This window comes from Salvelinus fontinalis, unplaced genomic scaffold (assembly GCF_029448725.1).
Source record: "Salvelinus fontinalis isolate EN_2023a unplaced genomic scaffold, ASM2944872v1 scaffold_2340, whole genome shotgun sequence".
Lineage (NCBI taxonomy): Eukaryota > Metazoa > Chordata > Actinopteri > Salmoniformes > Salmonidae > Salvelinus > Salvelinus fontinalis.
Genome location: NW_026602549.1, coordinates 2,105 through 15,287, shown reverse-complemented (window position 1 = coordinate 15,287; position 13,183 = coordinate 2,105). Strand labels below are relative to the sequence as shown.

Below are 13,183 nucleotides of genomic sequence, written 5' to 3'. Positions count from 1 at the left end.
ACAGGGCTATAAACACTCCCAGACCACTGAAGCATGTGCTGTCTATGCAAAGTGTCCTCTCTATGCAAATAGCCCTCCTGGAGCAAGGAACTAGACAGGACAAGAAATTATATGGTGTGACTTATGGATCACAACATTCCAATTTAATGCTTTTAGCCCTTACCATCCAGTATTGCACAAAACACACACACTCATAATATTGATTTATATGGAACTTCTTTCAGATAACAAATGCCTCATTTGGTAACATATGGGATATACAATGAGTATACAAAACATTAGGAGCACCTTCCTAATATTGAGTTGCACCCACCCTTTTGCCCTCAGAACAGCCAACATTTTTTTCGGGGCATGGACTCTACAAGGTGTCGAAAGCGTTCCACAGGGATGCTTGCCCATGTTGTATCCAATGCTTCCCACAGTTGTGTCAAATTGGCTGGTAGTGGATCTCTACTCTGAATAGCTTGTTCCGTCTCATCTCACAGATGGTCATTTGGATTGAGATCTGGTGACTGGGCAAGCCACTGCAGTAAGCTGAATTCACTGTCATGTTCGTACAGTTGAACCATTCCTGGACAATGCTAGCCTTGTGGCATGGGGCATTATCCCGCTGAAAAAAATAATATTTGCAGATGGATGCACTGCTGCCATGAAGGGATGCACCTGATTGGTAATGATGTTCAGATATCCTGTGGAATTCAAACGTTGCTCCACTTTTGTCAAGGGACCCAATATGTGCTATGAAAAGACACCCCACACCATCACACCACCACCAACAGCCTGTAATGTTGACACACGGTATGATGGATCCATGTGCTCATGGTCTTCTCCATACCCTAGTCCTCCCATCAGCGTGAAACAGCAGGAACCAGGATTCATCAGACCAGGCAATGTTTGTCCAATTCTCCAGTGTCCAGTGTTTTCGTTCCATAGCCTACTGCAACCGCAGTTTCTTGTTTTGAGCTGAAAGAAGTGGAACTCTGTAAGATTGTCGGCTGCCATATCCCATTCATGTCAAGGTAAGACGAGTTGCGTATTTTTTTATGGGTCTTTGGGCACCAATGTTGTACTAGTCTGTCAGCTGACTAACTGTAGCCCGACTGTTGCTCTGCACAATTCATGTCATCCTCCTTGGTCCTCTTGCATCAATTACCCATTTTCAACCACTTGCCTGTCGTTGGCTGGATGTGCTTTGGATGGTGGACCATTCTTGAAACACACAGGAAACTGTTGAGTGTGAAAAACCCAGCAGCATTGCAGTTCTTGACAGACTCAAACCGGTGTGTCTGGCCCCTATCACCATGCCCCATTCAAAGGCACTTTGAACGGGGTAATATTTTCTCTTACCCATTCTCCATCTGAATGGGACACATACACAATCCATGTTTCCATTGTCTCAAGGTTTAAAAATCCTTCTATAACCTGTCTCCTCCCCTTCACTTACCATAAATGAAGTGGATTTAACAAGTGACATCAATAAGGGATCATTGCTTTCACCTGGATTGACCTGGTCAGTCTGTCATGGAAGGTTTCTAATGTTTTGTCCACTCAGTGTATATCATCCATTGAGTGACTGCTTTCAGTTTAAGATGTTCGTTGGTCAAATAATAAAGGGAACAAACCTATGATACTCTCTAGACTGTAGTCCTCAACACTATCACTGGTCTAGTCCTCAACACTATCACTGGTCTAGTCCTCAACACTATCACTGGTCTAGTCCTCAACACTATCACTGGTCTAGACCTCAACACTATCACTGGTCTAGTCATCAACACTATCACTGGTCTAGTCCTCAACACTATCACTGGTCTAGTCCTCAACACTATCACTGGTCTAGACCTCAACACCATCACTGTGTCTAGTCCTCAACACTATCACCAGTCTAATCCTCAACACTATCACTGGTCTAGTCCTCAACACTGTCACTGTGTCTAGTCCTGAACAATATCACTGGGTTAGTCCTGAACACTATCACTGGTTTAGTCCTCAACACTATCACTGGTCTAGTCCTCAGCACTATCACTGGTCTAGTCCTGAACACTATCACTGCTCTAGTCCCTAACACCATCACTGGTTTAGTCCTGAACACTATCACTGCTCTAGTCTCTAACACTATCACTGGTCTAGTCCTCAACACTATCACTGGTCTAGTACTGAACACTATAACACTATGTCTAGTCCTCAACACTATCACTGGTCTAGTCCTGAACACTATCACTGCTCTAGTCCCTAACACTATCACTGGTCTATTCCTAAACACTATTACTGGTCTAGTCCTGAACACTGTCACTGTGTCTAGTCCTGAACAAAATCACTGGTGGTGTCCTGAACACTATCACTGGTCTAGTCCTCAACACTATCACTGGTCTAGTCCTCAACACTATCACGGGCATAGTACCCAAAACACTATCACTGGTGAAGTCCTCAACACTGTCACTGGTCTTGTACCCAAAACACTATCACTGGTCTAGTCCTCAACACTATCACGGGAATAGTACTGAACACTATCACTGGTGAAGTCCTCAACACTGTCACTGGTCTAGTACCCAAAACACTATCACTGGTCTAGTCCTCAACACTATCACTGGTCTAGTCCTCAACACTATCACTGGTCTAGTCCTCAACAATATCACTGGTCTAGTCCTCAACACTATCACTGGTCTAATCCTCAACACTATCACTGGTCTAGTCCCTAACACTATCACTGGCATAGTACTGAACACTATCACTGGTGTAGTCCTCAACACTATCACTGGTCTGGTCCTCGACACTATCACTGGTCTAGTCCTCAACACTATCACTGGTGTAGTACTGAACACTATCACTGGTCTAGTCCTCAACACTATCACTGGTGTAGTCCTTAACACTATCACTGGTCTAGACCTCAACACTATCACTGGTCTAATCCTCAACACTATCACTGGTCTAGTCCTCAACACTGTCACTGGTCTAGTCCTCAACACTATCACTGGTGTAGTCCTTAACACTATCACTGGTCTAGTCCCTAACAATATCACTGGTCTAGTCCTCAACACTATCACCGGTGTAGTCCTTAACACTATCACTGGTCTAGTCCCTAACACTATCACTGGCATAGTACTGAACACTATCACTGGTGTAGTCCTCAACACTATCACTGGTCTAGTCCTCAACACTATCACTGGTGTAGTCCTCACCACTATCACTGGTTTAGTCCTCAACACTATCACTGGTGTAGTCCTTAACACTATCACTGTGTCTAGTCATCAACACTATAACACTGTGTCTAGTCCTCAACACTATCACTGGTCTAGTCCCTAACACTATCACTGGTCTAGTCCTCAACACTATCACTGGTCTAGTCCCTAACACTATCACTGGTCTAGTCCTCAACACTATCACTGGTCTAGTCCTGAACACTATCACTGTGTCTAGTCCTGAACAATATCACTGGTCTATTCCTGAACACTCTCACTGGTCTAGTCCTCAACACTATCACGGGCATAGTACTGAACACTATCCCAGGTGTAGTCCTCAACACTATCACAGGTGCAGTCCTAACAATATCACTGGTCTAGTACTGAACACTATCACTGGTCTTGTCCTCAACACTATCACTGGCCTAGTCCTTCCCCTCCGCTCTTGCAGCAGGTTCCAGCTGTAGCAATGCAGTCACCGTACAGTCTGGCTGAGGGAGGTTTTTATACGTCTCTCTATCCCTGTGGAACACATCTTTACCATGGGAAGGTGTAAAGTCTCCTGTATCTTCCGCCTGGGCTCCACTCATGGTCAGAGTGAAGTCATTCCTAGATCCACTGCCAATGAATCTAAATGGAATTCCAGAGGTGTGAGTTCTAATAGAATGGATCAGAGTTTCGTTTTTGTCCAGATTTCTGTTGATACCACAATAAACAATAATGTCCATGTGTGACGCTCCATTGTAACAATAACTTAAAGGTCCAAGGCAGCCGTTTTTATATCAATATCAAATCATTTATGGGTAATAAGGAAGTACCTTGATGTAATAAATTCCTGTTAAAATAGGCAAAAATAGCTTTTAGGCTTAAAACTAGAATAATTTTTCTAGGACTGTTTGGGAGTGGTCGGAGTTGGGAGGAGAAAACTGAAAACTAGCTGATATTGGCAGAGAGATTTGGAACTCTCTTTGTTATTGGTTTATTAACCAACTTGCCACATGGTGATGTCACCATGGAAAGCCGAAACTCCCTCCAATGCAAACCTGATAATTAGAAGGTCCTACTGTATGTACAGTACATCGTATTTTCAACCAGGAACTATCAGGAAATAACACTGATACATTTTTTCACACTTTTTACAAAGTAATGCTAAAGTTAAACACATCATACTGGTATGCTTTCTGCTTGTATACCTTATACTTGTAATCTGCTTCATATCATATTACTGTTTGTGTTTTCTTCATGTCTTTTAGCAATCTAACTTATAAAGAATTATTTTTATTTATTTACATTTTTTATTTTTATTTAACCTTTATTTAACGAGCAAAGTCAGTTAAGAACAAATTCTTATTTACAATCATATTAATATAATGTTTTTGAAGTCATTTCCAAAGTACTTTGTTAGATGTAGTTGTTTTGATGTTGTGTTTCTCCCAGGTAACAGTTCCCCTAACCTGACCGTCCTGCCCCCCTCTAGTGAGGAGCTGTCACATAAGACAACGGCCACACTGACGTGTCTGGCCAACAAAGGCTTCCCCTCAGACTGGACCATGAGCTGGAAAGTGGACGGCAACAGCAAGAAGCAGGACGGCAACGACGGCCTGTACAGCTGGAGCAGCACCCTGACTCTCACTGCCCAGGAGTGGATCAAGGCAGTGTCCATAACCTGTGAGGCCCACCAGAGCTCCCAGCATCCCGTCACCCAGACCCTGGGGAGGGCTGACTGTTCTGGGTAGGACCAACCAGTCACACACCTCTGTGGACAGAGGATGTTGGTTCCTCGGCTTTGACTTGCTTTCTTCTAAGGTCAGTCATTCTCTGATTTAGGGAATACTTTTGTGTAGACTAATAGGGGGCTTGGCTTGAGTTCATGTGTCAATCCATTCTGTAGACTGAAATTTTGTTCGTTTTAGATTTGATGTGATCTGCGTTTATTCACTATCATATTTGCTTTGGTGATTTGATAATGTAATAATAGATAAAATGTCACGCCCTGACCGTAGAGAGCTTTTTATGTCTCTATTTGGTTTGGTCAGGGTGTGATTTGCGTGGGCATTCTATGTTCTTTATGTCTAGGTCTTGTATTTCTTTGTTTCTGGCCGAGTGTGGTTCCCAATCAGAGGCAGCTGTCTATCGTTGTTTCTGATTGGGGATCACACTTAGGCAGGCCTTTTCCCTCCTTCTGTGTGGGATCTTGTTCTTTGTTTGTGTGCCGCTAGGTTGCACGACGTAGCTGTTCGGCCGTCGTATTCTTTATTGTTTTGTTGTGTCGTAGTTTCACTTCGTGATTAAAATTATGTGGAATTCAAAGAACGCTGCGCCTTGGTCTCTTCCTTCCAACGACAACCGTTACAGAAGATCCCACCACAAAACGACCAAGCAGCGCTTCTTGGAGGAGTGGACATGGAAGGAAATCCTGGACGGCAAGGGACCCTGGGCACAGACAGGAGAATATTGGCGTCCTAAAGAAGAGCTGGAGGCAGCGAAGGCGGAGCGGCGACGTTACGAGGAGTTGGCTCGAAGAGGCGTGCACGAGAGGCAGCCCCAGATTTTTTGGGGGGGGGGGGGGGTGGGGGGGGCACACAGGGAGATTGGCGGAGTCAGGTCATAGACCTGAGCCAACTCCCCGTGTTTGCCGTGGGGAGAGAGTGACCGGGCAGGCACCGTGTTATGCGGTAAAGCGCAAGGTGTCCCCAGAGCGCACGCATAGCCCAGTGTGCTATATTCCAGCTCCTCGCATCGGCCGGGCTAGAGTGGGCATCCAGCCAGGAGGGATGATGCCGGCTCAGCGCATCTGGCCTCCAGTGCGTCTCCTCGGCCCAGGTTTATCCTGCGCCAGCGCTACGCACGGTGTCCCCGGTTCGCCAGCACAGCCCAGTGTGGCATGTTCCAGCTCCCCACACTTGCCGGGCTACAAGGGTTATCCAGCTAGGACGAGTTGTGCTAGCTCTGCACTCCAGACCCCCGGTGCGTCTCCACGGTCCAGTGTATCCGGCGTCAGCTCTACGCACGGTGTCCCCGGTTTGCAAGCACAGCCAAGTGCGGCCTATTCCAGCTCCTCACACTTGCCGGGCTATAGGGGGTATCCAGCCAGGACGAGTTGTGCTAGCTCTGCGCTCCAGACCTCCGGTATGCATCCACGGTCCAGTGTATCCTGCGCCGGCTCATGGCACGAAGCCTCCAGTGATGATCCATGGCAAGAAGCCTCCAGTGATGATCCAGGGCACGAAGCCTCCAGTGATGATCCATGGCACAAAGCCTCCAGTGATGATCCATTGTAAGAAGCCTCCAGTGATGATCCATGGCAAGAAGCCTCCAGTGATGATCCATGGCAAGAAGCCTCCAGTGATGATCCATGGCACGAAGCCTCCAGTGTTGCTCCATGGCAAGAAGCCTCCAGTGATGATCCATGGCACGAAGCCTCAGGCTTCAGTCCAGAGCCTCCGGCGACGCCCTTCAGTCCGGAGCCTCCAGTGTTGTTCTCCAGTCCGGAGCCTCCAGTGACGCCCTTCAGTCCGGAGCCTCCAGAGTCGCCCTCCAGTCCGGAGCCTCCAAAGACGTTCTCTAGTCCGGAGCCTACAGCGTCGCCCTTCAGTCCGGAGCCTCCAGCGACACCCTTCAGTCCGGAGCCTCCAGCAACGCCCTTCAGTCCGGAGCCTCCAGCGACGCCCTTCAGTCCGGCGCCCGCTACGAGGGTCCCCAGTCCGGGGCCACCGGCGAGGGTCCCCGCTCTAGAGGCGCCACCTAAGTGGGACAAGCCAGAGGTGGAGCGGGGTCTACGTCCCTCGCCAGAGCCGCCACCGAGGAGAAATGCCCACCCAGACCCTCCCTTATAGGTTCAGGTTTTGCGGCCGGAGTCCGCACCTTTGGGGGGGGGGGGGGGGGGTGGTACTGTCACGCCCTGACCATAGAGAGCTTTTTATGTCTCTATTTTGGTTTGGTCAGGGTATGATTTGCGTGGGCATTCTATGTTCTTTATGTCTAGGGCTTGTATTTCTTTGTTTCTGGCCGAGTGTGGTTCCCAATCAGAAGCAGCTGTCTATCGTTGTCTCTGATTGGGGATCATTCTTAGGCACGCCTTTTCTCTCCTTCTGTGTGGGATCTGCAAATTTGTGTTGTTTCTATTAATAAACTGGATCATATATACTAAACCTCATTTTCACTTAACATCATCGTTGACCAGTAATCACAATATAGCATGTTATAGTCTGTGATTTGAAGCTTAATACATGTAAAAACATAAATACTGTCACGACTTCCACCGAAGTCGGTCCCTCTCCTTGTAACGGTTGTCGTTGGAAGGAAGAGACCAAGGCGCAGCTTTCTTTGAGTTCCACATAATTTAATAACGAAGTGAAACTTAGAAAGGACAAAACAATAAAGAATAACAATGACCGAACAGCTTCGATGTGCAAACTCCCTGCACACAAATAAAGAACAAGATCCCACACAGGAGGGAAAAGGGCTGCCTAAGTATGATCCCCAATCAGAGACAACAATAGACAGCTGCCTCTGATTGGAAACCACACACGGCCAGAAACAATGAAATACAAAACCTAGAAATAAAGAACATAATGCCCACCCAAATCACACCCTGACCAAATCAAATAGAGACAAAAGAAGGCAAAAGAAGGTCAGGGCGTGACACTCCTTCTTCGGGCGGCGTTCGGCGGTCGACGTCACCGACCTTCTAGCCATCGCCGATCCACTTTTCATTTTCCACTGGTTTTGTCTTCCATCACAACTGGTTCCAATTCCATCAATTACATGTTGTGTATTCATCCCTCTGCACCCCCCCCCCCCCCCGCCACCCCCCCCCCCATGTCCTTGTCCGTAATTGTTTGTTGGCAGTGCTTGTGTACGTTATGTTCTGGTGTGCATCGGGTTATGTACCCATTTATTTCATTGTTCTGTATCCGGTGGGTTTTGATAATTAAACTGAGCCGTTGGAAACACAGTTTTGCTCTCCGTGCGTCTGACTTCTCTGCCGCCAGTACGCACCCCTGACAAATACAAATTCTAGAAGTGCCACTATTTCAAGAAATATAGAGTAGAGTGATAGTCTTCTCTACCTCCAACCCTCTGGGCACAGGGTGAACATATGGTGACAGTGCTGCTCTATTCTGGGACAAGCAGAACCAACCAGCCCTGTCTATGTAAATCTGTTTCACTCCCACAGCTACAGGTATAGTTTCAGTTTCACTGCCTGGACTGGGACAGATGGGAGTGGGTGGACTAGTTTTACTGCAACCTCTATGGTGGATTTAAGGTGGGGGAAATTCTTACAATGAATAAACCACCATTTAATAGATGACATATAAGATGGGTATTACTAAAGACAGGCATTGACAGTTACTGACATGTGTCTAATGTCTGAGTTCTACATCGTTTTCCTGAAAGCGAAGGGCAAGTGTCCAGATGAAGATGGTGGAAAAATTAATTGTTGATGTGGGTTTGTTGTCATGAAGGACAGCTCTCAGTCATGAAGTATTAAACTCACAGGGCTATAAACCCTCCCAGAGCACTGAAGCATGTGCTGGAAATGCAAAGATATCTCTATGCAACTAGACTTTCATGGTCCCACAGGGAAACTGTAGTTGAATAGATCTGTGTGAGCAGCAGAACTTTAAAAGTGTTGAGAGCTGATTGTCCAGCCAATCATGGCCTTGATTTATAAACATGCCTCTGCTGGAATCGATTGAAGCCTGAGAAGGTGCTGGAAGATTTAAGCAGGTTGTGGCAGGAACGAGGTGTTGTTTAAGGGTTTACAATCATCTTCTCAACATATATGGTTGAATTGTTCATCAAAAACTAGGAGGACCAAGGCACTCGAAATATAGTGAAAATGCCTTTATTATGATAGCATGTTCAATAAAACAAAACATTTTAAACTCTGATGTGTTTCGACATGGCCGTCAGGAAGTACAATGATGGTTGAATAGTCCTCACACTATTCAACCACCCGAGAGACTGGGGTTTTTATTCTGAAATGATGTGAGACACGTATTCCACACAGATGGAGTCCATTCAAAATATTGTGTGACATTTTGAGGCTGTTTGCATATGAACTAATTAAGGTTTGCCATAGCAAAGCGTAGGAAGACTTATGCAGTCTAGAGACTTATGGTTGTTATTGCTTCAGCAATGCTTCAACGTGATGGTGTATGAGTTGACATATTATCATCATTACTGATGTACACTCAGTTTACTCTTTCCATGACATAGACTGACCAGGTGAAAGCTATGATCCCTTATTAATATACCTTGTTAAATCCACTTCAATCAGTGTAGATGAAGGGGAAGAGACAGGTTAAACAAGGATTTTTAAACCTTGAGACATGGATTGTGTGGTAACACTTCACTTGACACCTAGCATCATAATGCTATGACACGGTCATAACCATGTCATATGTCATAACAGCTGACAAACTTGTCATAACCTGTCATAATGGGGTCATAACACTGTCATCGCACATATATTTAGATCTCTTGTGACATATATATTGCTTTATCTTATGGCTGGTTATGACACCTACACAAGAGTGTCAAAACCCACACAACCTACCACACAAGGCAAAACATTCCATTACACCCTAGCCTACTTGTCAACAGTATGTTATTGTTATATAACATTTCCTGAAATGTACCTTATTAAGTATGGTAGTATGGGTATTCGGACACGGCCACTGTCTCTTCCCACTCAGCACCTGGAGTCATACCCAACTAGCGCAGTCACTGTGAAATCTGAGGGAGGTTTTTGTATGGCTCTATATCACTGTGTTAACAACCAGACACTGTTTAGGTTGTGTTCACTCTGACAGTAGTAATCTCCTGTATCTTCAGCCTGGACTCCACTGATGGTCAGAGTGAAGTCACTCCCAGATCCACTACCACTGAATCTAGATGGTATCCCAGAGTTACGGGTACTAATGAAATATGTAAGGAGTTTAGGAGATTTTCCGAGTTTCTGTTGATACCAGGCCAACCTCTGTCCATGTGTATCACTGTATACTGCACTGCTGGTCTTACAGCTGAGCCTGACTAAATCACCCACTGAAATAGTTTTCACTGCAGGAGTCTGAGTCACAGTGACCTGGCCTCTGGACTCTGAAAAATAAATGTAATTAACAGTAAATCGTGCATTAATTTGCTCATTGCTTTACAAAATAATGACTTTACAATAACATAATGGTATTTACTTTAATAAGGTTAGGTAACTACAGTCAGGGTAATTTTCTGTAAAATATATTACCTTGGAGACAGAGGGCAAGTGTCCAGATGAAGATGGTGATAAAAGTCATGGTTGTTGTGGGTTCTGTTGTCATGAAGGACAGCTCTCAGTCATGAAGTGTTAAACTCACAGGGCTATAAATACTCCCAGAGCACTCAAGCATGTGCTGCCAATGCAAACTGTCATATGTAAATAGTCTTACTGCTAGTACCTACATTCATAACTGTTAGCTATATAACTACATACAGATTATGCAGAATATTTCATTGTGTTTTAAATAACGTATGCTGTAAATGTGATCTAAGAGCAAAATGTAATTATCTAAGTGTCAGTGATTTATACTCATAACCCAGAACTATCAGTCCCTATTGTATTATTCTAGTACTTCAGTACAATCAGTCTCTATTGTATTATACTAGTACTTCAGTACAATCAGTCTCTATTGTATTATACTAGTACTTCAGTACAATCAGTCTCTATTGTATTATACTAGTACTTCAGTACAATCAGTCTCTATTGTATTATACTCATACTTCAGTACTATCAGTCCCTATTTTATTATATTAGTAGTTTAGTACTATCAGTCTCTATTTTATTATACTCGTACTTCAGTACTAACAGTCTCTATTGTATTATACTAGTACTTCAGTACTATCAGTCCCTATTCTATTCTACTAGTACTTCAGAATTATCCGTCCCAATTCTGCCCTGCAAAGGCAAATCTCAGTAACAATGAAACTGGTCAAAAATCTTTTATCTGTTGTAATGGCAAGTATATTCCCTGATTAACGTGGTATATAGTTTTCTGACACAATAACAAGACAGTTGACAGTTGGTTATCAGAAATTGCTGTCTGTCTATACGTATAAGTCAGATTTTGAAGATTTGCCATTATTGTATTATACTAGCACTTCAGTATTCAGGGTGGGACTGAGAGTGCTCTGTGTGTCAAGGTGCCTGCCCACTCTTGTGTGATGGAGGTTTTTGTACGGTGACTTCACCATTATGAATCACTGTGGGAGACTTTTGGAAGCGGCACAAAACTAGTGCTGAAAAGTAAGTCCATTTTTGTCTTCTCTCATTTAAACAAAATGTAATCATACTATGAACAACGTTCTGAGAAGTTATCATCTTCTCCAGAATAAATATTTCAAGGCTATATCTTTTTAGAGATTACTGGGGACAGATAGGTAGATTGGTAATGGCAGAGTCACCAAAGTGAGAGAATTGTTCACGTACCACCAAGTTTATATTCTAACATGTGATTTAAAAAGAGGACATTTTGATCTACAGTATTGCATATCAGCTCATTGTTCTGTCGAGATGTAGCAACTACTATTTCTATGATAAAAACAACACTTTGTATTGTATTCATAGTACACGTTAACACTGACATGGTTTAAAGGGGAACCTCATCTAGAGTTTTAAATAGTATTTTGAGGCCATTTTGGCTTGCGTCTCAGGGTGGATTTGACAAAATTTATATGGAGATTTACAATTTGAATAGTAAATCTGATTATTATATCTGAATATAAATCTGTTTACTGCATGTCTTTGTAGACTTAGGGATGGTTTGCCAGACACAAGCTTAGTCCTGGACTAAAAAGCAAGCTCAATGGATAATCTTCATTGAAAGTAATCTTTAGTCTAGGACTAGTCTTCATCTGTTTCCAGGAAACCCCCTCCTAGTATTGTGTTGTTCTTGGTGGGTTAAACTGTAGAGCATGAATGTAACATACATTTATCTGATGGATTGTTTTGTCTAAAAATATTTTCAGAGTTTATTTTTGCCTTTATCGTTATAGGTTAAGTGTTTTGTTGTCCTTGGTACTGTAAGTAGTTGTTTTTCCTGTGTGTATTGCCTCTCCTCTCCTCCAGCTGGTCCCTCTATCAGACCCACAGTGTCTCTGCTCCCCCCGTCCTCTGAGCAGCTCTCTGGGGGTTCGGCCACACTGGCCTGCCTGCTGAGTGACTACTCCCCCCAGGGGGCGATGGTGAGCTGGGAGGTGGATGGGGAGGAGGTGAAGGAGGGGGTCCTGACCACCACAGAAGAAGAGAAGGGCGGCCACTACAGCCGCAGCAGCACCCTGACCCTGAGCAAGGCACGCTGGGAAGAGGGAGAGGTGTACACTTGCAGGGTCGCCCATGACGACACCAGTGATTCGGCCGCCTTCCGGAAAAGTCACTGTAGTGTCTAGTGACCGGAGAAGCCATTGTAGGAGGCTAGAGTCCCCACATGGTGCTGGTGAAGGAAACATTAGTGTTTTAGAGCTGAATGTTAAAGTATAGTAGTGAATAATATCAGTAGTGCTGTGTGCTGAATGAAGTATTTTGTGATTAAGATGTAAATGTCATCTTGCTTCTGAGTTCAAATAAAGCTTGTTTTAATTGAAATATAACCATAAGAGTTACTTTAATGATCATTCCAGTGATTACTATCTCATGAATAGGAAGCACATGTCATACTAATTTATATAAAAGGGCATCTGATTTAACAAATACTCTGCAATCATTTCTACAAATGAATGATCCTGTTTTACTGCAGCACCAATACCAGCGAGAATAATTTGTGATATTTGATAATAAACCTCTAAGATCTGCTCTCAGAACTGTCACGAACCGGCTCAGAGCCCATAACAAAAAGGGAGACAACGTAGAGATAAGGAATAACAAAAATATATTTATTAACTAAAGTAAACAATTTACAATTAACAATGGTGTGTGCAGTCAGTAATCAGTAGTGTAAGTTAGTGGTTGCGTGCATAGATGGTGATAA

The 13,183-nt window shown here is 44.1% G+C and overlaps 2 gene segments (V, D, J or C); both read left to right on the top strand.

Moving 5' to 3' along the window:
* The first annotated feature begins 3,718 nt into the window (after positions 1-3,718).
* LOC129850800 (Ig kappa-b4 chain C region-like) lies at positions 3,719-4,912 on the top strand. The segment is given in 2 exon segments: positions 3,719-3,767; positions 4,614-4,912. Coding segments are annotated over 2 exon segments (348 nt in total).
* Positions 4,913-11,402: 6,490 nt separating this feature from the next.
* On the top strand, positions 11,403-12,806 carry LOC129850801 (Ig kappa chain C region, B allele-like; the record flags this gene model as incomplete). The annotated part of the segment is given in 2 exon segments: positions 11,403-11,463; positions 12,286-12,806. Coding segments are annotated over 2 exon segments (381 nt in total), but the record flags the coding sequence as incomplete, so codon positions are not given.
* Positions 12,807-13,183: the final 377 nt, after the last annotated feature.